This window comes from Apteryx mantelli, chromosome 7 (assembly GCF_036417845.1).
Source record: "Apteryx mantelli isolate bAptMan1 chromosome 7, bAptMan1.hap1, whole genome shotgun sequence".
NCBI classification, from domain to species: domain Eukaryota; kingdom Metazoa; phylum Chordata; class Aves; order Apterygiformes; family Apterygidae; genus Apteryx; species Apteryx mantelli.
The window spans coordinates 22,885,133-22,908,039 of record NC_089984.1 but is presented as its reverse complement, the minus strand read 5'-3'; the positions used below and the strand labels follow the sequence as shown (position 1 = coordinate 22,908,039).

At 48.8% G+C, this 22,907-nt stretch overlaps 1 protein-coding gene across 1 annotated transcript; it reads left to right on the top strand.

Annotated features, from left to right (window-relative positions):
* The first annotated feature begins 2,821 nt into the window (after positions 1-2,821).
* Positions 2,822-22,287, top strand: SCD (stearoyl-CoA desaturase). The gene is made up of 6 exons (XM_067299518.1): positions 2,822-3,014; positions 6,993-7,278; positions 15,287-15,417; positions 18,925-19,130; positions 20,545-20,777; positions 21,923-22,287. Exons 1-6 carry the CDS (start codon positions 2,988-2,990, stop codon positions 22,120-22,122), a joined length of 1,083 nt encoding a protein of 360 aa, XP_067155619.1. The 5' UTR covers positions 2,822-2,987; the 3' UTR covers positions 22,123-22,287.
* Positions 22,288-22,907: the final 620 nt, after the last annotated feature.

Genomic DNA, 22,907 nt, shown 5'->3' with positions numbered 1-22,907 from the left:
GCAGAGCCGTATCAGCATGGGGCTGGGAAGATGTCAGCTACCACCAGCTGGCCAAGCAACGCCACCCTCCACCCTCGCCTTTGCAGCCCCTTGCCTGCACCCCTGGGCAGGCCCAGGGCTGTGCCGGGGGAAAGCAGTGCGCAGGGTGCAGGACTGCTTCTCCGGCCATCAGATGCTCTCCACAAGAGGGAGCCTTGCCGATGTGGCTCCCTCGCAGCCGCTGCACCACGACGTGGCTGAGTCTGCAGCCTCCAGCTCTCAAAGGGTAAAAAGCTCTTTGTGACAGGCAAGGTTGTATCTGTGCAATCTAAGCACCGGGAAAGTAACTTACCCCATGCATCTTGCCAAGATGTCAACGCCTGAACCTCGTGGCCATGTTCAAGAGCACTAACCTATTTCAAAAGTGATCAAAATTATAGGTGGAGGAGTGGATTATGCTGCCAAGGGCCTTCCTCATTTTTTTTATCAGCAGCATGCTGCATGTGAGCCTGGAAACCAGCCAGGCAAGCCAAGCCTTGAAAGTGGTCAACATCTGTCTTTCCCTCTATGTAAGAAAAAATGTGATGGTCACATCCCAGGATAATTTGGCAGAGGAATGTTCAGAAAACTCACCCTTGTCATGTGGGAACAGCCAGAAATAATGTTATTTTTAGAGGGTGGCAAAGTCTAGCTGCCCTGTAAATTTCCTTTTAGCCATGGTCTGTGTCTGGAGAAAAAAATCAGTGTGAAAGTAAACGGCTTCAGTGGGTCTGAGTACCTGCGAAACTGCAAATTTGGAATCATTCCTGAAGCATTGCAACTACAAACTCCCCCAAAGGCTCATATTCACTGAACAGTAACATTTCCAATTCTCTCCCTAGTTCCTGGCATTGGGATTATTTCCTCCAAGCAGCACAAGCTGATGATTTTTTCTTTTTTCCATCAACAAATTCTTTCTTCTTCTTTTTTTTCTTTCTTTATTTTCTTTCTGTTTTTCTCATGGAAATAGCAGGAGTCTGATTTCCCTAGTGTAGTTTTTAGCACAGTTTATGGTTGCTCCAATGCTCACACAGAAATTAGATAGAATTCTTAACTAAAACATCATTTCTTCCTGAAGTTCAGTAGCCATCAGCATTGTTAATCAAACACTTAACAGAGAGTCTTAAAAGATACAGTCAAAATTCCATCTCTGATTCATCTCAGCTTTCACTGTCCAGGAAGCTCTGTGGATGTGGGCTCTTTGCTTTAACAGTGTGTGTCAGAGAACAGGTAAGACTCAAGCTTCTAATGTAAAAACTAAAACACAGACACCTCTCAGGTCTTTTCACCCATGACAGTAAAATGAAAAAGGAGAGAGACGTTTTTTTCCTTTGCGGGACACCTTTAAATACAGAGAACAGCTGGGCTGCTGTTATTTTTCATTTTTGCTTTTCCCTCCCAGTGATTTCAACACAGCTCACTCTTGACAGCTATCAGTGAATCAACAGCAGTGTGTTTGAGTGGGATCAGCCCAGGGGCAGATGCTGCAAGGACTTGGTTGTCTGTCTGCACCTCTTGGGTGGCAAGTGCCATCACAACCTGCTGAGGGATAGCTGCCAGGATAAGAAATATGTCCCGGGTGACAGGGTTTGGGCATAATTCAAAATGGCTTTTGACGTCTCTGTTCCTCTCCCAGAATGATACGTGTGCCAGGGATGAAAGACGATTGAATATGGGACACCCGGTGCCAGTGGCTTTCTGCAGCTGGGGAATTCCTCAGAAGGTGGGGAAAGAGTGGGAACACAGCCTTGCTGGGGTAATGGCGCCAGGGTGAGATGACATGGCACCCCAGGTCTTGCTGGTGCACAGCTCAGGGTATGGCACAGAGATCATACGGTGGGGTTGTGAGGGCTCCCTCCCGGCTCCGCCACGGGCAGCTGTTTTTGTAAGGCCCTCTTTTTCACTAAGGTCTTAATGGTGAAGGTCTCCTTGGGAAGAGCTTGGATTTCCTTGTTGCTGGCATTGCTGGGGCTGGCTGGAAAGTTATGTGAAATACCTGAGAGGAAATAGCGCTTCTTTTTTCCTTTGATCTTCCCCCCATCTCCCAACCCTTCTGCCTCCTAAAAAGGGACTGTTTTCTGAGGAAAATGGCCAGAATTACTTTTAAGACATGGAAAGGTTACAGCCAGCGTTTTCCAGACTGTTTGTGTGCATGGAGATATACATCCACACAGATACACATGCCTATCTGGATATGGACGAGTGTGCCTTTCTCTGCAGAGATGTACGATTTATAAGTGTACGTAATGCTAGCCACGCAGCTCCCCTGTACAAGGCAGATGCTTTACTTTGAAACCCCGTCCTTCCCCAGCACGCTCTGGGGGCAGGGGGCAACGGGGCTCCGCGGCACACCGCGCCGCGGGGGCTCCGCAGCCGCGCTGCCGCCCGCCCGTCTCGGCCAGCCCCGGTTCGGCGGCGGACGCGGAGCCGCGCGCGCAGGCAGCGGGCGCGCAGGGTGCGCGCCGCGGGGAGCGAACAGCAGATTGCGGGCAGCCAATGGCGAGGGCAAGCCGAGGTGGCACCAAATTTCCCGCAGCCAATCGGCTCGCGAGGGGGAGGGAGAGAGGAAAAAAAAGAGCAAAGGAAAAAAGCAAAAAAAAAAAAAAAAAAAAAAAGCAGCCAGGCATCATGAAAGAGCCTGGCCCTCGCCATCCTCCTCTTCCTCAGCATCCTCCCCCCCGCCCCCCGCCCCGCCCTCCCCTCCCGGGCACGCCGAGAGCCGGGCCCCCGCCGCGACTCGCCGCCCGCCGCGCTGACCCCGCGCATCGCAGCCGCGGGCACAGGGTCACGGGGAGGCCGGGGCGCCGCAGCCCCGCTTAAATACCTCCGCGCCGCCCGCCCGAGCCGCACAGCGCGCCGGGCCCAGGGGCCGACAGCAGACAGCGCCGCCGCCGCCGGGGACCCGCGCGCCCGCGCAGCGCCGCGAAGCAGCAGAGCCAGAGCCGGGGACGCGCCGCCGCCGCCGCCACATGCCTGCGCACTTGCTGCAGGAGGAGGTAAGCGCGGGGTGCCGCGCTGCGCCGCGCCGCTGTGCGCGCAGGGGCGCCGGCTGCCGGGCGGGCTGCGCGCTGCGGGCTGCGCGGCCGCCGCTCTGCTCTTTGTGCTGCCCTCGCGCCTTCCTCTTTTCTCTTAACGTCTTCAGCAATTTCACTAAATGACGGGTTGGGTTGTTGCTGTTTTAGGAGCAAATATCTATCTATTCCTCTGTCTGTATTTATGCATGCGCTCACACACGTACGTGTGTGCGTGTGCGTGTGTGCTTTGTGTGCCGCTTTTCAATCGTTAGGCAAAGTCATTTCGTGCTAACTTAAGACATCACTCAAACCTCATGGGGAGACAGTGAATGAAACAGGAATATCTGCCACTAGGATTATCTCCCTGGAGAAGGTTTGGGGAGGGAGGGGGAATGCCCTGGAATAGATTGAGCCTAAAATATAGGTTTATTTTAAAAACATCAATCTAAGCATTCTGGTAAGAGTCATTCAGGAAGGTCTCTTGTGCCAAGAGGTACTGTGGTTTTTGGTAACGCTCAGACTGTGATTTTTTTTTTTTTTTTTTTTTGGTAAGAAAGGGGTTTCACTTACAGAATTTGTAACCCAAATGTTGCAGCAGGGAGCTTCTCTAGGACAGATGCAAGGTGAAAGCGGCTAGCTGCCCAGATGAAATGAATGATTGTGTCTGCCTTGCCTTGGCCAAACAAACATACGATGGGGGGAACAGCCCATTTTTGGCATAAGAAGGTTTGAATAATGACCCGGCACCAGGAAGATACGTAGAGTTGTTGGATCTTTACAGATTTTTTTCCTTCCTTTTTCTTTTTTTCTTTTTCTCTTTTTTTTTTTTTTTTTTTTTTTTGGTGCCTCCTGGAATTCACCCTTTGGCTGAGGGGAAGCAGGGGATGATTCTGATGTTCTTTCTCTTGCATTCTTATCTTGCCCCCCTTCTACTACCGAGTGGGAAGTAAATCACAGCCATGCTCCCTTGTATGTCCCCAGCAAGCGGGGCCTCTCCCCGTCCTTTTCTGCAGGTGCTGTGACCTTCCAAGGATGCTATGGTGTAAAGAATTTTACTCCCTGTTCTCCCCCGAAATGGATGCCAAGGACAGTGTGCTCAGACTACGTTTCTTGGTGTTGGCATGTACTTTGGGGCATATCCTCAAGGCTGGAAAGAATCTTGTCCTTGCGTCACTCTGGGCATATTCAAGTATACTGGACCCAAGATTCGGTGCCCTGGGGCCCCTAGGCTGAACTGGGGCTGGAACCTTTGAGCTCCAGTTGGTTGTATGTACTGGCTGGTTGCCAGGATAACCTATTGAGTGTTTAACACTGGTAGGGTATGTGGGGGGGGGGGGGTGTGGAGGTGGGGGGAACACATCTGTTCTGCAGATGAGAGCTGCAAAATCATTCCGAAATGAGGGAAAGCTCATGAAAATGATTTAGCTGACCCCCTCCCCCTCCCAGCTCTAGACCCCAAATCAATTCTCATCTTGCATTTCTTGGGAGAAGCAGTAGCAGCCACTAGAGCCATAAGGGGATAAAAATCCTCTTTCTTTCCTCCTCATTTCCCTGATCTCCAGCTAAATAGCTGCCCACTCTCTCCCTCCTTCTTCTCCTGTCCTCCCCCCACCATATCTGTAATGGTGGAGCTGTGTTTTGCAGCCATTTTATAGCCCTTTTGATTTAAGGTTAGTCTACATGTGAGAAATGACCAATTTATATCAGTGTAATTCTAGCAGCATAGGTATGCTGGTAACATTCCTTATGTGCCTACTCTGACTCTGCAAGAAGAGGCCTTTTTTCTCTCTGCTATTTTCTTTGCACTGTCCCTCCTCCTTTACTCCTGTGTAACTTTGACAGTGACATAAGCTATCATAGAGGAGAAAAATGCAACTCCAACCCCACATTCTTACTCTGGAATCAGCATGTCCGTATGGGGAGCGTTACCTGTCTAATTATACCACCAGATCTCTGTTGGGAATTTTTCCTGCGTAGACAAGTCTTAGGTCTTCTTGGCAGATTGTCTTCCAGCCAAGGAAGAAAATTATGCCTTCCTGCCAAAATGTCAGATGAGAATATCTGACACTTTGGAATGGGCAGGACTTTTACTTGCCCAATCTCTGGATTAGAAGCCATTTCTCACGGTTCCTTTTTTAGAATTGCTTCTAAATTCTCCAGCAGCTCAAAGTATCACACCCTCAAAACTGATGTTAATTAAAAAAGCAGGGAGAGGCAGCCTATAGCCAGGATGCAGAGAAGGCTGGTCCCAAGCTCAACAGCTGTCTGGATTCACTGAAAGCAGCAGGATACTGAGCATCCAGGTTTTTTTCTTTCTAACCAGGGAATGTTTGATTCTAGAAGGAAAAACTTAGAGGGTTCCCTATGTAGAGATCATTTTACTTAACAAATGTGGGGAATCTTTCAGCTTTGCCAGCTCCTCCCTGTAGGAAGGTATGTCTACAAGCCTCTAGTTTCTACCCTTGGGAAAGGGAGGAGTTGGGGTGGCCACATAAGCTGCCTGGCCTGATTTTAATGCCTCCTTCAGTAAACTAGGCCAGGGCAGAGCAGTGGTCTTTTAGGAATCCCAGATGCCTGGAGGTAAATCAGCTTTTAATTCAGGGTAGATTTCTATTCGGAAGTGACCTTTCCCAGCTGCAGACTCCGGGCTTTGCCAAGGTCTCTCCACTGGTCTTGGCTCTCCCATTCCTACTGGGTGCAACCTCTATTGCCCTTTAGTATGCGGAGGCAATAGCTCCAGCAGCACGGGAAGCAGAGGTCTGGGTCCATTCGGGCAGATTCCCAAGAGGGTGGAAGAAGAGGGGATGGGGATGTCATGCCCTTCCATCACTCACATCCCACATGGTTGGCATGTCTGGGATCGAGCCTGATTGGGTGCTTGGGTCTGGACCTGACAAATGGCTACGAGCACCAGCAAACATGTGGTTGTCATCGCGGAGATGGAAATTGGTGATTCAGGGTTCAGTGACCTGTCTCATTAGGGTCACTCCTGCCTGCTTCTTTCATCATGTGTGCCTGATTGGGCAGGCTGTCACTCAGCCAGGGCAAACAAGCATGTGGAGAGGGAATGCTGTATCCTGGTTACAAGAGGGGAGCTGGGAGCCAGAGTGACTGAACTTGCTGCTTAAATCTTCCCATTCATGTGCTGCGTAGCCTTTGCCAGGAGGATTCTCTTCGCTGTGCCTCAGCTTGCCTCTGGGTGAAAAGCAGGAGAGGGATAAAAGGCTCAACACCAGCCATAAAATAGGAACTGTAGGTCTAACTGGAAGCATAACCACTCAGCAGCTTCCCTCTGCTGATCTCAAAGCACCTTGGTCTGACCACATCCCTGGCTGTATGGTGAGGCACGGGGTGATAAAGAGGCACCACAAAGGGTTGCCTCTGTAGATCCCTCTGTGATGTTCCCCTAGTGATCCCTAGTGGGGTGATACAAAGATGCAGGATCAGGAACAGCCCAATGATTTAAAATAAAATCGTATTTCAGACCATATTTCTCTCCTACCTTTTTGTTCATTCACAAGATTTCCTTTATTGTTGTCTGCTTATGCACAAGCCCATACCACAAGTCCACCTAAAAATGCCCACAAATAAAACTGAAGGAAAATTAAAATCCTTGCCGCCTGCAAAAGAACTCATCAAAGCCACTGGTGGAAAAAATTGGCTTTCAAGACTTTTGCTTTACTTTCTGCACCCTGTGCACTATTCACCTTCTCCCCACAAAGGAACAGACCCACTACCTTTCACAGGTCATTGCTCCATGGGGCCAGAGCAGGCTGGTCCTGGTGCCAACAGCTAAGCTGTAAGAAAGGAGCATGCCGGGGAGCCACAGGCTCCAAGGCTTGGTACTGCCAGCCCAGCTGTTGCATGTTTCAATTCCCTGCATTTGTAACCACTAAACTTCTTGTTTTGTTTTGTTTTCCCTTTTCTTTTCTTGAAAACATCCATTACCACCTCTCCAAGGAGTTCTCCTCCACTTGCACCACAACCACTGTTGGCACCGTCACCTCTCGGGTGACCAGGAATGGGGATGCCGTCATGGAGAAGGACTTACTCAATCATGAGGACTTGGCAGGAGACCGGGGCATGATAGATGATCTCTTTGATGAGACCTACCATGAGAAGGAGGGCCCCAAACCCCCCGTGAGATATGTCTGGAGGAATATCATCCTCATGAGCCTGCTGCATTTGGGGGGCATATTGGGGTTGATGCTGATACCTTATGCAAAGATCCAGACCTTGGCATGGGGTAAGTACCTACTTCCACTTGTTTCTTGGCATCTGCAAGCCTAGTTGTTGGGTTTTTCTTTCCTCCAGGCCCTGAGACTCAAGGAGGAGAAAGAAGGAAATGGAGGTCTTCCGTTAGAAGAAACTGCTCAGCCAGCTTGACAGCAAGGGGTGGGAGGGCTTGCTAGTGCCTACTGTAAGGTCACGAAGGGGAAAGATTCGTCAGGAGACTACCTGACTACTTAAAGAGCAGATTTGATGCACAGGCATTAGATGAGATGTGGGGGATCTTTCCTCCTGTTTTACCCATCCTTGCTGACTCACAGGGGTCCTCTGCTTAGCAGGCTGTTACTATGGGAGGTGGGAGAAGTGGGGACAGTTTTACGGGCCCAATTTTCTGGAACATTTGGTCCTCCCAGGAACAGTTCTGATGTTGAGCGAAGAGAATTTTTAAGACTTGCAATAACTGTGGCCTGCAAGGCTTCCTGCTGGGGAAGAAGCCCACACTTAAAAATGCAGCCACTTCTGGGATAAAGCACAGAAAATGTTTGATGGAGCACAGTGATGATCCCAAAAAGTCAGAAAAAGGATGCTAATAAGAGCATCTTCAGGGTTGGCTAGGGAGGCAAAATACAGGACGTTATTTGGAGCAAGGCTACTGCCTCAAGATAACAACCATTGCTGTTATTTCCAAGGGAGGATGTATACCCTGCAGGGACTCCATGTGTTTGTGAGGGGAGAGAGGCAAAATACAATTGTGCTGAAGGTAAAAGGCAAGAATTAAATCCGAAGCTCAGTCTTTTATCATTCTTCCAAAAGCACAGATTAGCCCCCATCATCCTGAATTAAGTCTGACAACTTTCAAAAAGTAAATAAATAAAAGCAGCAGCAGCAGCAGCAAAAGAAAAAAAAAAAAGCTTAAGTGGCTCTCCAGGCAGCGAATTCCAATGGAAAGCACAACCAAGCAGAAGGTAGCTAGGCGAAGCTCCCCTTTCTTAGAGACTTTTCCCTGGGTAGGAACCAAACTTCTCCTTTGACTGTTTGAAAGGCAGCTGGGACCAGGGCCCGAGCTGCTGGGGGGGCTGCACTTCCCATGAGGTTTTGTGTGGCCCCTTGGGAGATCTGAGCAGCTAAACTGTTCCCAATGGGAAGCTCTAGAGACTGCATCCAGCTCCTGCCTGTTTGTGAGACGGGCCATGCTGAAACAAAAAGTGCCAGTCACATTTGAGACCTGCTGGCACCGCGGCAACACTCTTGGTTTCAGTGTGCTCCTTCAAAATGCTCAGCTGGTAGCTGGAAGCAGCCATAAAGCCGTGGGGAACGTCTGGCAGGAACAGCCTGGCCAAGCAGGCTGCAGACAGGCCCTGGAGAGGTCCACCTGGAGTCTCATGCTCTTTCTTCCTGCCCTGGCCAGATGGGCTCCTGGGTCTATCACATTCTCCAAGTCTGTGCTCCCGACGGCATTGAGCTGGGAGCTGGGAGCATCGCAGCTGGAGCAGGAAGGGGATGCCTCCCTGCGTAGCTGGACTGAGTCTCTCCCTCTCTGGCCATCCAAGTCTCTCACAGGCAAAGGCTTGGAGGATGAGCATCACTCAAGATTACAGGACTGAGTCAAAGGCTGGCTACAGCATCTGAAGAAACAGGCACAGACATGTTCTCTGTGCAGCCAGCGCGGCTTGTCAGGGGGCCATTATGAAAGAAACTTTGCTGGCCCTTTCCCCTGTGAAAAACTGATAGGCTCCAAGGATGCACTGTGCTTATTTTCCCTGGGTCTGGCAGGGCTGGGCAGAACATGCAGCCTCAACACATCCTTGGAGGAGCGTTTCACAACTCCCAATCCTGCTCTCTGTGGCGGGAAGTCTTGTCCCTGGGCTCTGTGCTGCCAGGTGGGCGCTGCTGTCTCATGCACCTTGCTGACACCTTGGGTCATCCAATCCCAAGCCAAATATCCTCAGGACTTTGGGGCAAGGAGGGACAAGGTGAATTGGGCTCCTCAGTTTTGGTTCAGGCTGGTGAGATGTGCCATGATTTCCACATCAGGCCAACCCTTCTCTCTTGAGCTCCCCTGAAATACTTAAGCTGATTTGAGCATCTTGATTCAGCAAGGTTAATGCTATTTTGCATTCTGCTAAGCCCCATCTTACCATCAAAATGGTCTCTGAGGCAGTGTCTTTACAATCACATGCTTGTTCAGGGTGTCCATGGGGCATCCCATGGCAGTTTTGTAGGAATCTGTCCTGTTTTCTTGACTCCAATCCCTCCTGCTACCCCAGCTCAATGAACTCCAATGTGAGGAGCCAGGTGCTGGTCCTGCCACTGTGAGGCACTGTGTGATTCCTCGGTGGCTTCTGGAGTGATGAATGCTCTGGGAACTGGGAACAGGAGAAGGGCATGGAGTTTGGTGGAGCTGCACTGTTTTGGACTGGCTAAAGATCCATCCTATGTTAACAGAACTGGAATAGCTCCAGAGGGCTCCCTGTCTTGGATCACAGCACTTGTCGTGCGAAAGGACCACCTTGTTTTGCACTCAGCAGCCCAAACAGCCCCCATTAGTCCATTCTCCTTGAGTGTGGACTGGAGCTGGGATACTCTGATGCTCCACAGGTCTGGCTTCTCAGCAGGGCTCCCTGCTCTTTCTTGTATTTCCCCTTTCCCAGATCAAACCTTTCTCTGGGATATAGAGGGCCTCTGTGACTGTGTTGTCTCAGTGACTTGCTGTTATCTTCCCAGCAAGGAGAGGATTACAGTTCCCATTTTATACACAAGAACAGGGCAGTACAGAGATTTGTACTGTTCCCAGTGGTACACCATGGGTTCTTGGTAGAGCAGCTCTCCCAGTGCTAGGCTGGGAGCTGCCCTTCATTTTCACATCATCCCTTCCTTAGGTTATGTACATATAATATAAAATCAACATGGCCCTGTGTGTTCTCTGTAGTGATGTTATGGGCAGCTGTGCTGCCTGGTAGATGATCTATCTACTATATTTTTATAAGCAGCAGTCCCTGCTTTCACCCTCCTCATTCCGGGTGCCGTCTTCTTGGTATTCCAGTCTCTCTGAAACCAGTTATATTGGTGACTGTGTCCTCTTTTGTTTTCATTTCTCTGTGTGCTAATTCCTCTTTGTCTCTCAAGCTCTCCAGCCCTGCCTTCATCATTGTTTGCTGTTCTCGTTGCTGTGTGCATTGTATCCCCTGATCTCTTTCTGGTACAGAGCTTCCCAGAACGAGCTGGGTTTGTTGATCAGGTGAGATCTCACCGTAGCAAGAACGCTCCGAGCCCTTCTACACTATTGATCTCTAGCCAGCTTCTCTCTTATTTACTGTCTTCCCCGCTGCACTTGACAAAATTTTGCCCTTACTGATCATGGGAAGATTTCATGTCATTTGCCAAAAGGCACAGAGTCCAAAAGGGCAGAATGCAAAGGTGATTGACAGTGTCTTCTCTCACTGCTCTGATCCTCCCCAGAAACATGATTTGCAGGCTGTCTTCCTGGCCCTCAGGTGTAGCAGACTGACTTATTTGTATTAACCCTTGTCATCCTGGCCAACAGTGACTATAAAACAGTGATAGTTTCTCTTGGCTTCATGGTCTGACACTACCCCAGCTCCCTGCAATGCCAGCAGTGGGAGAAACGGGTTGATACTGTTTTTTTGTTGCTGCTGTATCATCTTTGGACCAAAAAGAACCTTGCTGGATAGTTTAGGTAACTCTGACAGTGTAAAAATTGCAGCCAATAATGGATAAAACAATTGTACTACTCCTAGGGATGTGTCCAGCCAATATTTACAGAAGTCCCTTGTTACTTTCCCATCAAGGCTTCTACTGGCAACACCTCTCCACTTAGTATCATCTGCAGACTTAATTAGCAGACTGCACACTTCTCTTCTGAGTGCTGAGAAGAAGTTACGATTTTGCCAGACAGGGAAGTTAGGACTTAGCATCATTAACTCCAATTGCTCCTTCTAAACACCGTTCCCCTTCTTATGCAGCCTGCATACATTTCCTTACTCTTGCCGTCTTTCTCCTCAAAATAGTAGTTGTCTTGCTATCCTTAGGACCCACCCAGCTAGTAGGGACTGGGAGGCAAGGAGGGAACAGACTAGAGCTGTAGTTTTCCCTTCTGCTGAGCAGAAGTCTGTTGGACACCTGCTGGAGCCGGGACACCTTTCCATACAACCATTCTCAGTGTTGGCTGCAGGTGACAAACCCTTCAGCACATTCCTGGCTTCCCATCATAACTGGAGGTCTGAATCCATGTCCCAAAGACGTAAAGGGCAGTGAATCATGTAGGCATGACTGAATCTGAATTGTTTTGGGTTTCATTTCTGGAGCACTGAGTGTGTATTACTGCCAGTAGTCATAGTTCTTTGTATTCCAGTTGAGTGGGTCACTGGCAACATCACCTGTGAGTTGACAATCTTTTATCTAGAGTTCCTTGGATACTTCACAGCCAAGATCATGTCATAGTGTGGAATGTGGCTTTGAAACTTCAGCTGGTGGCACTGGTGGAGTGCCTAAGTCCTCCAGTTTGAGGTAGATTCACAAGGGAGCTATGATAACCAGCACTACTTTATCTCACCTTCTCCATCCTCTTTCCAATTTCATTCCTAGCGTATGATCTTGAAGGAGTTTTTCTCATTTCTTCCCTGTGCAATGCTCCTTCTCTGCCTAAGCTATGATCATCATTGTGTCTTTTTGTGCAGATGAGTCCTCTGAATCATTAAAGGTGCTTGATTTTTCTGTTTTCTGCCAGGCTTTTCAATCTTACTGTTGATATCCTGTTCCTGCTGTCCTGCTGTCACTATCACTGTCACAGCAACTCTTAGGTATGGCTGATGGAGCCAGTAGCCCCAAGGGTTTAGGTTTCTGCAGGGCTGGGTACCATGTATGCTCAGATTGAGACTCAGCTCCTTTCCCACACAATGTGTCTCCTCCTTAGATAAAAAACAGCTGTGGCATCAAGCAAGAGGCAAGGCAGCATGAGATTACAGTTAGAGAGTTGTGGCCACAGTGGCTTTGGATGATGGCCATGACTGTTTTATACCAGGGCACCCAAAATAAATGGTTACTCTTCCAAATTTTTAACAAAGGTTTTAACTCAAGGCTACCCAGAGCAAGGACTAAGTTTTCAGGTTTCTGGGTCTGCTGGTGTCCCCACCATGTCTCTTTTGTGATTCCTTGTGCTTGCTGCTATGTCTTCAAAAAAATAACCCAGCCAGGGAGAGAAGTCTGAACTCACTGCACTCACCTAACCTGGCATTTACTTTCCAGTGCCATTAAAGATGATGAATGATTGCATAGTTTAATTAGCTCTCCCCAGCACACTATTAGCTCACATCTACTGGCCCCACCTTGGAGACCCTAGCTCTTTTTCCCAGCAAGTTGCCCCCTACGTCCTTGATTCAAAGTCCATTGCGATCTGCCATTGTTTTCTATGGACTCCCTGTCTGGTGTTTCTTACAGCATCCATACAGGTTGGGGTTTAAACCCAGATCCCTGGATCTTCCTCCCAGCTCTGCCATAAGTTGCTGTCATCCTTAGAAATTTATTTCACCAACAGCAGTGTGCACAGTTGGTATAAAGCTGCTCAGAGCTTTTATGACCTATGATTTTCTGGGTATAGCATCTTATGTCCAGGGGAGAATGGTGGTGTGTCATGCTCCTACCACTAATAGGAAGTGTCTGAAATGTCCAGGAGTGGATTGGTTTGCTATTGCAGTGGTTGAGGCCAGAGAGGTTCTGCAAATCAGAGTCAAATGTTAGGTGCTTTCTCAAGGGTTTTTTCTTCTCTATGAATCTGTGTAGATAGAGACTGATTTAAAATAAGTCTTAAAATCTAAAACCAACAGCAAACTTGTCAAGAGCTAGCTTATAATCTTCAAGTCAGCATCACTGGGCTTGGGAAAACCTTCAAGGTGTCCTTCATAAATATTTCCCTGTCAATAAGCCAAAGGTAGACATGAAGCAAACACCCTGCTCCAGCATCCCTCCCCTCTCCCCTTCCAGGTTTGGCCAGCTTTGTGAGCTTTGCTGCAAAAGCCAGATCTTGCTGCATTTACTTTTATTTTTGTCGCTTCTCATGTCCCATAAATCAGTTATGGCCAGTGACCTCTTGGCTCCTCTGAGAGACTGCAGAGGCCTTGGGAGACATGAGGAAGAGATGTGCTGGCCAGAGGCTTGCCCTGGATTCAGCAGCAGATGGGGAAGTCAAAGGAGAAGAGGAAGACAGGAAGTCATGGTCAGATCAGCAGACAGGGAAGGTGGCTGTTATACAGGGGGATGAGAGTGAGGAGGGTTCATGCAAGTTTAAGGGGCCAGAAGAGGATGTTAAATCCACTGAGACTGGCTTTTAGCTGATATGAGATTAGGCTTGGAATGCAGAAAAACAAAAAAGAGGTGATACACTGAAGGAAGAGGGAGCAGGAGATGATAGGAAATAAAGCCTGGATTATTTTGAATGAAAGAACAGGGCAACAGTGCCCTGCACATGTCTCAAATCTCTGATTCCAGACAAGTTTCTGGCAGAATATCTATTTTCTGCATTCGAGATAAGCTTGATTAGAGCCATTTGGTGGGATTAAGTGGTATTGTCAAGCATACTAGAGATTCCTATCCATAGGCCTACATATATGAATAAGGAGCTGTTCGCATGATTGATCTAATAGGCTGAAACCTGCAAATTTATACCAAAGAAAGAGTTATCCCATGGGGAAACTGGGAATATTTTCCTTACCCCAGAGGACTGAAGGGTAATCAGTTGTCATGTGTGCCTTTCCCTCTCAATGTCTGAGCTTGCAGGGGAGAGCAACTGTTGAACATCCTCCATCTTTCTGCCAAGCTTCCTGCCCTTCCTTTCTGGCAAAAGAGTTACTTTTCAGATCCAATTCTCTTCTGATCGCCAGCCTCCTAATGTAATGCTGCTATGACCATACTGGAGATTTCTCTCCATTTTAGCTCTAGGGCCAGATGCTGGAACCTAGGTGAAGCACCAAAGGCACTAGGATGGCATGCAGGAACACAAAGACCAGGGGAGACATAAACACATGATCCAGGGGGAGAGGGATGTGTTTTTCACTTGCTGCCGGAGGGGTGAGGAATTCCTCCTGGCCTGTGTGAAAAGGGAGCACATGAAGCAGCCTCGAGGCTCATCTGGACCCAGCAGCAAGTGCCTCTGCCCTGGCCATGACTTGCAATGAATTATTGACCTTGGAGTTTCCTTCTGCTGCAGAAGTTGAACATAGAAGGGAATCAGAAAGAGGTTGGGAATGGGAGGCTCTGGGCAGTTTTGAGTCTGTGATGTGACTGAAGGCCAGGGTTCAGTGGGATGGTAAATTAGACCTTTCTCTGGTCAGCTTCTGCTCAGAAAGAGAACAGACAAGAAGCCTAACCCTGGGATTGAACTGTCACCCTTAATAACTGTAAAACCATCTACTGCCTCTAGGTGAAAAGAATGCAAAAGAGACTTACTGAGGTGTAGTGAGATAGGAAAGCAAGACCCTCCATCAATGGGGCTAGGAGGAATGGTGGGGAAGCTGTGCTCTGGTGGGGCTGTTAACGTAGAGACCTGGTAGAGCTGTTAACATAGAGCAGTGTAGAAGCAGTGGCTCTATACAATTTTAAGCATCCTCCACCATGTCAGATAACAGTACACTGAAGGATTGACCCCTGTGACGAATCTTGTAAGGGAGAATTTCCTCCTTTGGTCACAGAGGAGGAGCTGAAGTGATTTGCCCCACGTAGCCTGGGAAGCCTGTGGTAAGTTTGGAGTCCTGAGACTCTGTGGTGACACCCTGATGGGCCCTTCTGCCTCCCAGGCCAGGCCTGCCTGACAGTCACAGAGAGGGTAAATGCCTTGCAGTGGAGTAAGGGCACTCTCATGTTGATTTTACTGCCCCAATCTAGGCCCTCCACAAGTTCCTGTTTTGCCTGTACTGCTTTGGGGGAAGGCCTGCCTTTGTGTTGAACTTGCCTGAAACTTTACCACAGGCTGCCTTGCTCTAACTGCCCCAACACTTTCTTTTCCTATTCAGCCGCTCTCTGTTTCCTGGTGAGTGCTGTGGGGATAACAGCTGGATCTCACCGCCTCTGGAGCCATCGGTCCTACAAAGCCACACTGCCCCTGCGGATCTTCTTGACCTTTGCAAACTCCATGGCCTTCCAGGTAAGAACCTTCATCATGTGTTGCCAGTCCTCAGAAGGAAGTACTCCTCTGAATCCATGTCTCTGGTACAGGGCACAAGCTGAAGATAGATTTCTCTCACCTGCTATCTCTTGTTAAGCAACAACCTACCCTTTCCACCTGACACTCTGGTGCTGGAGTCTGTCTCACTGTCTTTACCTTGTCCCTTCAGAGGGTGACTCTGGCACAAAGCTTCCTAACAAGGTGGGGGGAGGACTTCTGGCCAAGATCGGGGTAGGAAAGCTCTCCAAAGCAGGAATGTACCCTTCCCTCGAGGTGTGGTCTCCCCAAGCTTGTTCTTGGGTCCTGTGAAGGACGTGTGGAAGTGCCAAGTGCTCTCCTGTTGTTCGAGTTGCCTCACCCTCCCCTCACTGCACTGGTAATAAGGGGGGAAGCGTCTGCACAGCCTAGGAAGCCAGGCTGTAGAAATTGCTGCCGCAGAAGGACCAAGAACTTGTTGAGATTATGCATTTAGGGCATGCTTCTGTGGCTAGTAAGAATGATGATGCCTAATAACCATGTTGTTAGATCCTGCCACTAGCTTCCAGAGAGTCATCCCAGGACAATGCTGTTTCAAGGAGAGAAGGGTTGGGCCCATTCAGAGTGGCCCAAGTGACTGCAGGCAGCTGGTAAGCACCTCAGGATATTGCCTAACCACTCGAGAGAGCACTTCATGGTTCATGAAGCAAACAAACCAGGAAGTCCTTAGAGACTGTAGAAAGTAGCAGAAATGGCCCTTTAGAAGAAAGTACAATGAAAACCCAAATCAGATTGGTACAGAGAAATCATGGTGATCTCTCACGTTTGCTGCTGTGAGCTCTGTCCTCCAACTATACTCAAAAGGGCTTTGTACAGGCTTGCTAATGTGCTAGGAAGTGCTCAGGAGCGTGGCAGGGTGGAGCACTTTCTGCTAGAAGAAGGTGCACAGAAAGGAGTCAGTGCTGTGCCCTTAAGTGATTTTTCAGCTGAGTTGGGGAGAAGAGTAAAGCCCAAGAGGACCAGGTATTTCAGAGACATCATCTGTCTCTCCCCACTGTGTAGCCCTAGAGGATGTCATTTCATTGTCACGAAATCAGAAGAGGGTGGGGATGTATTTCCAGGCATGGAAAATTTTCTGAAACACTAATCACTTTCCTATTCCCTGTTAGTACCAAACCAGAGTGTTTCATAAGGAATAGGAAGGACCACGCTGCTGATTCCAGCTACTGGTCGAGTGCTCAGCAAGGGAACAGGATGGTTTGCTGTGTATTGGCCAGTCCTACACAAAGACTGTCTTTTGCAGGGTTATAGGGCAGAGGGTGAAAGAATTTGCTGAGCTATTGCTGTAGGGGATAGGGATAGACAAAGATGTGAGACAGAGAGATATTTCAGCTTCAATAGTGACTAATCCAAAGTTTTACTGAAAATTCAGTATGATGCCCCATGGAATTTTTTTTAAATAGTTATTTTCAATGAGATCAAAAGAAGGTTTATTTTGAATATCAAAAGAAGGTTTATTTTGAATTTACCTCATTCCCATTAGTAGCAGCCACTCTAAAATCAGGCTGGTAACTTTTAAAGCCAGCGAATACCATAAATTATCTTACCTGTGGTGCTCCAGAGAATGCCTGCTGGCTGCTGAAGCAGCGACCAGTGACTTGTTATTTCAGAGCATTCAGCAGTTCTGCCCTGTGTCAGCTCCTCTGCCTACAAGACCATGCAGCTGCAGCACAGCAGAAGCTCCTCTGGTTGTACCCTGTAGTTGGAAACTCCTGACAAAGGAGGAGTTTTCCTCAGCTTTGCAGGCTAGTCTCATAAAGCCATGATTTTCAGACAAGGTTGCAGTTAGAGGTGGCCGTAAACTAAGATCTGTAGAATTTCTGTGTGCTTAAGTTTGGGTCAAGATCCCAACTTACCAGCTTTGAAACCACTGATTTGTGAGTGTTTAGGCACAGGTTGTGATGGATGAGGTGCTACCATTCTCCAGCTGGTATCCAGCCAGTATGTGGTCTCTTTCCAAATTTGTGCCTCCTACTTCCAGTGAAAGGATTCCAGGAGACAAAGGCGGCATCCCCAGATGGGCAAACCCAAGCCATCTGTCAGATTTCAGGCTGGGATTTCTCAAGTTACTTTGTGCTATATGGGGTCTGGGATGTGAAAAAGACTTAGGATCACAGGCGAAACGTTTCCAGCATGGGCACTGACTGTGCTTCTCTGCTTAATGGATGGGGAAGACTGCTGGGCCACCCTCTTCTGGGTGATGCTGAGTGACCAAGCTGTGGCTAACATCAGTGGGGGCTGGTGATACTTGGACGTGCTCAGGGTTGGGCTAGAAGGAAGGAAGGCAACAATTCCCAGTATTTGGATATAAGCGAGAGATGAATCCTGGCCTGTGTCTGTCACTGTCTCATTGCATGGCCCATGCAATCATTTCCTCTCAGTTGAAGGACGAGTGTCTGGTGGCTGTGGCACCTGAGAACGAGTCAGGAGGAGTTGTGTCTCTGCCACAGGCTCCCTGTGTGGACATGGACAAGTCACTTAATCCTTGAAGGCATAAGATAGAGATAATTATGCTGCTTCCCTACCTTCTAAGTGCTTTGAGGAAAAGCCCCGTATACTTACGAGATTAAGGAGCCTCTCGTGGAATGCAGGAAATAAGAAAGTGCTTGGATCTCTCCATTTCCTGTGTTCTAGCACAGTGTAATACATGGCTTTTAGCACATTGAAATCTTGGTATAAAGGAATGAGTATAGGCAATTAATTTAGAAGTGATTCTTAAAACTGGCCAAAACAATCATTTCTTAATACAAATGATGAAAAATTTGTCATTTTCCAAACTGAATTGATTTTGCAGCTTGAACTGAACTCTTTAGGGGGTGGAAGGGTGGGTTATTTTTTGATAATTGTCATTGAAATGGTGTGTTTATTCTCTTTCTAAAGAGGGACCTTCACTTTTTTTAAGACTATTTGATTTCTAAGAAAAAAAGTTAAAAGAAATCTCACCCCCAGTTAAACAGTTCCATCTGATTTGGCAATACCTGGGAAAGTAAGGCAGGTTGACCCGTGGCAAATGTCAATGCAGAGGGAAGGGGCAGATTGGTCAATCTCAGCTGGCATAGAGACAGGGGACAAGTGACCCAACCAGAGCCGAGTGTGTGAGGGAGGAGACACAGTCTGGCCAATTAGGGCTGGCTATTGCAGGGGGTGGGGGAACAGTCAGAGCCTGTGATGCTTTAGAGGTTGTGTAGACCAAAGCTTAAAATTAATTTAAAAAAGAGAGAAAGGAATGCTCACAAAAAAGCAGCTTTTGAAGAAAAACAAAATGGTTGAGCAAAGAAGGTCCAACCTCTGTTTAAAAAGCCAAAAAACCCCAAATCCTGAAGAGAGTTGAAATGGCTGATATGAGTTAAGGTCATGGGATTTAGGTGTTTTAACTGTTTCAGGCTCTTTTGTTAATTGAAAGAGAGCAATTCACCCTAGCCCTGACTCTCTGCTCCTGTTGCCTTGCAGAATGACATCTATGAGTGGGTCCGAGACCACCGTGTCCACCACAAGTTCTCCGAGACAGATGCGGATCCTCACAATGCCAAGCGGGGCTTTTTTTTCTCCCACATTGGCTGGCTGCTGGTGCGCAAGCACCCTGATGTCATCGAGAAGGGCCAGAAACTCGACCTGAGCGACATCAGGGCTGACAAAGTGGTGATGTTCCAACGGAGGTGAGCAGTGGGGGGCGCCCCAGGGCAGAGCTGGTGTGGGATGGAGCGGGGACCCTGCAAATGGGCTGAGGAGCCCAGACACCTCTGAGGGAGGAGAGTCTGGCATGAAGGGGACTGAGGGCGTCTCATGAGAAATGTTGCACCTGCAGCCCGTCCGAGGCTTTGCCATGGGATGAACCCACCTCTCCAGTAGAAAGCGTTTAGGAACTAGTGCTACCACCTAAAAACCACATGACTTTTTCACCCAGCTATCCTGTACCATCTTGTCTGCGGTAAGCTGAGCTTTCTGCTGCCAAACACCTTCATATCTGCCTGCACATGTCCAGCCTGCCACTTTGGCTGGTTATGAGCCAGCCCGCGGGGTGCCTCCAGGCCATTCCTTGGAGATGTTATGGCAACAGCCTTCCAGACTGTTCCTCTGCCCCTCTTGCATCAATCTCCTGGAAGCAGTGTGGTGAAATAGGAGCTGAAAATAGGGCAGAAGAGAGGCAGTCACTGAGAAGGACAGTCTTGATTTATTGATGCCTCTTGTGTGGGGTGTCTCTAAGCTGTCAGAGCTGCTAGCCAGGAGAAACCACTGTGCTCAGGGACAGAACTGGGATTTTGGCTGCATGAACCTGAGCCATGATGGCTTGTCACTTACCCTGTGCCTACTACCATGGGCTCGTGGTTGAGTAAAGCCTTAAGATCCTCCTGCATGCAGCTGATCCATAGCCCTGTTACCAGGGCTGTGGGGATGGGAGGCTGAACTTGTGTAGTAACTGTCCTCATTCTGAAGGTCCCTAGCTCAGTCCCAAATGAACCAGGCAAAGTTTATGGCTCTCCTCTGTTTTGTACCCTGGATTTTTCTGGCAGCTCATCAGAGTGGTTCGGCACCCTCCACTCCCATCTTTACAGTATGAGAGGCCCCACATGTCCAGTTGCATGATGGGGAAAAGTGTCCCTTGCTTGCACTTGTTGGAAGGATATATGGTATACAGGACCAAGTCTGCAAGAAGGAGTTGCAACCTTGGGCCAGAGCTGTGGAGTGAACCTTCCATGGGACTCCACAGTGTGGGGATGCCTTTTTGGGACCCAGTGGAGCTGAGAAGCAAATGGCAAATCAGGCCAACAGCAGCAGCTGGTGTCTGGACTCATGGTGAAAGGGATATTGCATTGTGCATATGTGAGATTGGGGCAGGGAAAGCAGGAGTTCAGTCTGCCTTCTGCCCAGTGATAAGACATGGGAGTCTCCAAGAAGTGCTTCTGTGCATCCAGGGCAAAAGATGCAGGGGGTGAGGGATGAAGTATTTGTATACTTGGTTTTCTCTGTATGACTCAGGTGAGCATGAATCCTCCAAAGGGAGGATTAAACCAGCTCCTCCTGCCTTGCCTCTGTCACTAAACTGTCTCCTTCTGGTCCTTTCCTTTCCAGGTACTACAAGCCCTCGATAGTGCTGCTGTGCTTCACTATGCCTACTGTAGTGCCCTGGTACTTCTGGGAGGAATCTCTCATCATCAGCTTCTTCATTCCAGCCATCCTGCGCTATGTCCTAGGGCTCAATGCCACCTGGTTAGTGAACAGCGCTGCTCACATGTTTGGCAACCGGCCATATGATCAGAACATCAACCCACGAGAGAACACCCTGGTCAGCCTGGGAGCCCTAGGTAAGTTCAGCGTCTGTGTCTTTCCCTGCCTGCAGATTGCAGAGTGAGGATTGACCCTGTCCACCCTTGGGGCTGCAACTGCTTCTGGGGTGGAGCAGAGAAAGCTGCTCCGTGGGGCTGGCCTGCCTGGTAGGGAGGAAAGAGACCATGTCTGCTAAGGAGGCTGGTGGCTGGAGGGGGTAGGTATATATAGAAATAAGAGAGGCCAACTTCTTAGTGTGGCTTAGACATCATTGATCTGTCAAGGGCAAATCATATTCAGCCAAACTATACTACTTACTATATACAAAAGCCTGGCCCAGGAAAACACAAGAGTTAACACCTCACGTGTTCCTACAAGATGGATTGGCCTTATGAATCCAGGTGTTCCCAATTCCCCCTGCACCTCTCCCATCCAGCCCAGCAGCATTTTGGGGATGTTTCCCAGGCTGGCTTTTGAGTACATAAGGGCAGTGGGGTTATCAACTCGCACCAGCCTCTCTCCAGGCTGGAAAGGACTCTGCTACACTTAGCACCTCCTTATCTCAACAGCAATATTTTATTTACCCTGCTGCAAGGTCTGTCTGCCCCATTCACCAGACTGAATATCTTGCACTGCAATCCCTGCTTATCTGTCTTAGATTTATCATCTTGAAAACCAGTGGGTGCACATTTGAACATGTTCTCAGGAGCAGCTGGTGATTTTGGGGTTCTTGAGTGTGAGACAAGCCAGATCTCTTGTATTTCCCCAGAAATGCCGAGGAGCTATCCCCAAGGTTAGCCTGGCCATCTGAAGGTTAGCATTTGCCCTGACCTGTTCTTCCAAGCCCAGATCCTCAGCTGGTTTGCATCACAGAAGCACTCTGTACCTCACTGGGACTGCGCTGCTTTCCACCACTGAAGGATCTGCTCCTGGATTTTTTCCACTTAGTGGAAGTCCATCTTCATTACTCCCATCTGGAGATGCCCTTTGGATTTTGGCATTAGGACTGTCTGTGTTACAGGAGTATGGAGTGGCCTCTCCTGGCTTGTCACAGACTCACTCCAGGTCTAGCTGGTAGCTCAACTCATACCGATAGCCTGTTTCAGACATGGTGCTTTGGGCCCAGTGAAAGGGGGCCTAACCAAGAGCTCTGCAACATCTTCTCCCTGGTTTTGTTTTGCAGGAGAAGGCTTCCACAACTACCACCACACCTTCCCCTACGACTACTCCACCAGTGAGTTTGGCTGGCACTTCAACTTTACAACAGCCTTCATTGACCTCATGTGCCTCCTGGGGCTGGCCAGCGATCGCAAGAAGGTCTCCAAGGAAGTCATCCTGGCTCGGAAAATGCGGACTGGAGATGGAAGTCACAAGAGTGGCTGAGTTCCTGCTCCCCTCCACACACACATCCACACCTCTCCTTCCTCCTTTTTTCTCCCTTTCTCCCTTCCTGACCCCTCTGAACACGCTGGACAGAGATTTAATGTTCTGTTTACTAACTACTGAATAATGCTACCAGTTTGCTTAAGATAATGATAATGAGTTTTAACCCCCTCCCACACTGTATTTTACATGATGTATTTAAAACCTAGAACTCTGCCTTTATAACGCAAGGCCACCCTTTTCCCTCCTCTCTTTTTCCTTTTTGTTTTTTTTCTCTTTCTCTCTAGCCCCTCTATTCCCTCTTTCTCTTTACTTTTGTACCTGTCTCTCCTTGGCAGAGGAGCTGGTAGAAAGTAGCCTAGAGTATCCCCATTGCAGCCGGCTAAATAATATGGAGTTAAGGGAAGTCTGTACCAGCCAGCTGAAGAGTTGAACCAAAGTGAGTGGTTCTCTTTCCCCCACCGACCCCCAGAAACTCCCCCCTCTCCTTCCTCTGTCCCTCTTCCTTTGTCAAGGGCTGCTGACACTTGGCATCACTAACCTGCTTTCTCTGGGAAAAGCAGCCCCGTCCCCTCCCCTTGCCCTCAGAAAGAGAGAGCATGAAGTTGTCTCTCCCCCTTGCACCTCACAGTGGTGGGCCTCTCTGGCTCACGCAGGAGGAGGCCAGGCCAGGAGAAGCTGGGGAGATGAGAGCCCCAAAAGTCTCTGGAGAGCTCCAGGCAGGTCCGTCAGTCAGCCACAGGGTATGGTGGCAGCTGACAGCACTGGAGGCAGGGAGCATCCAT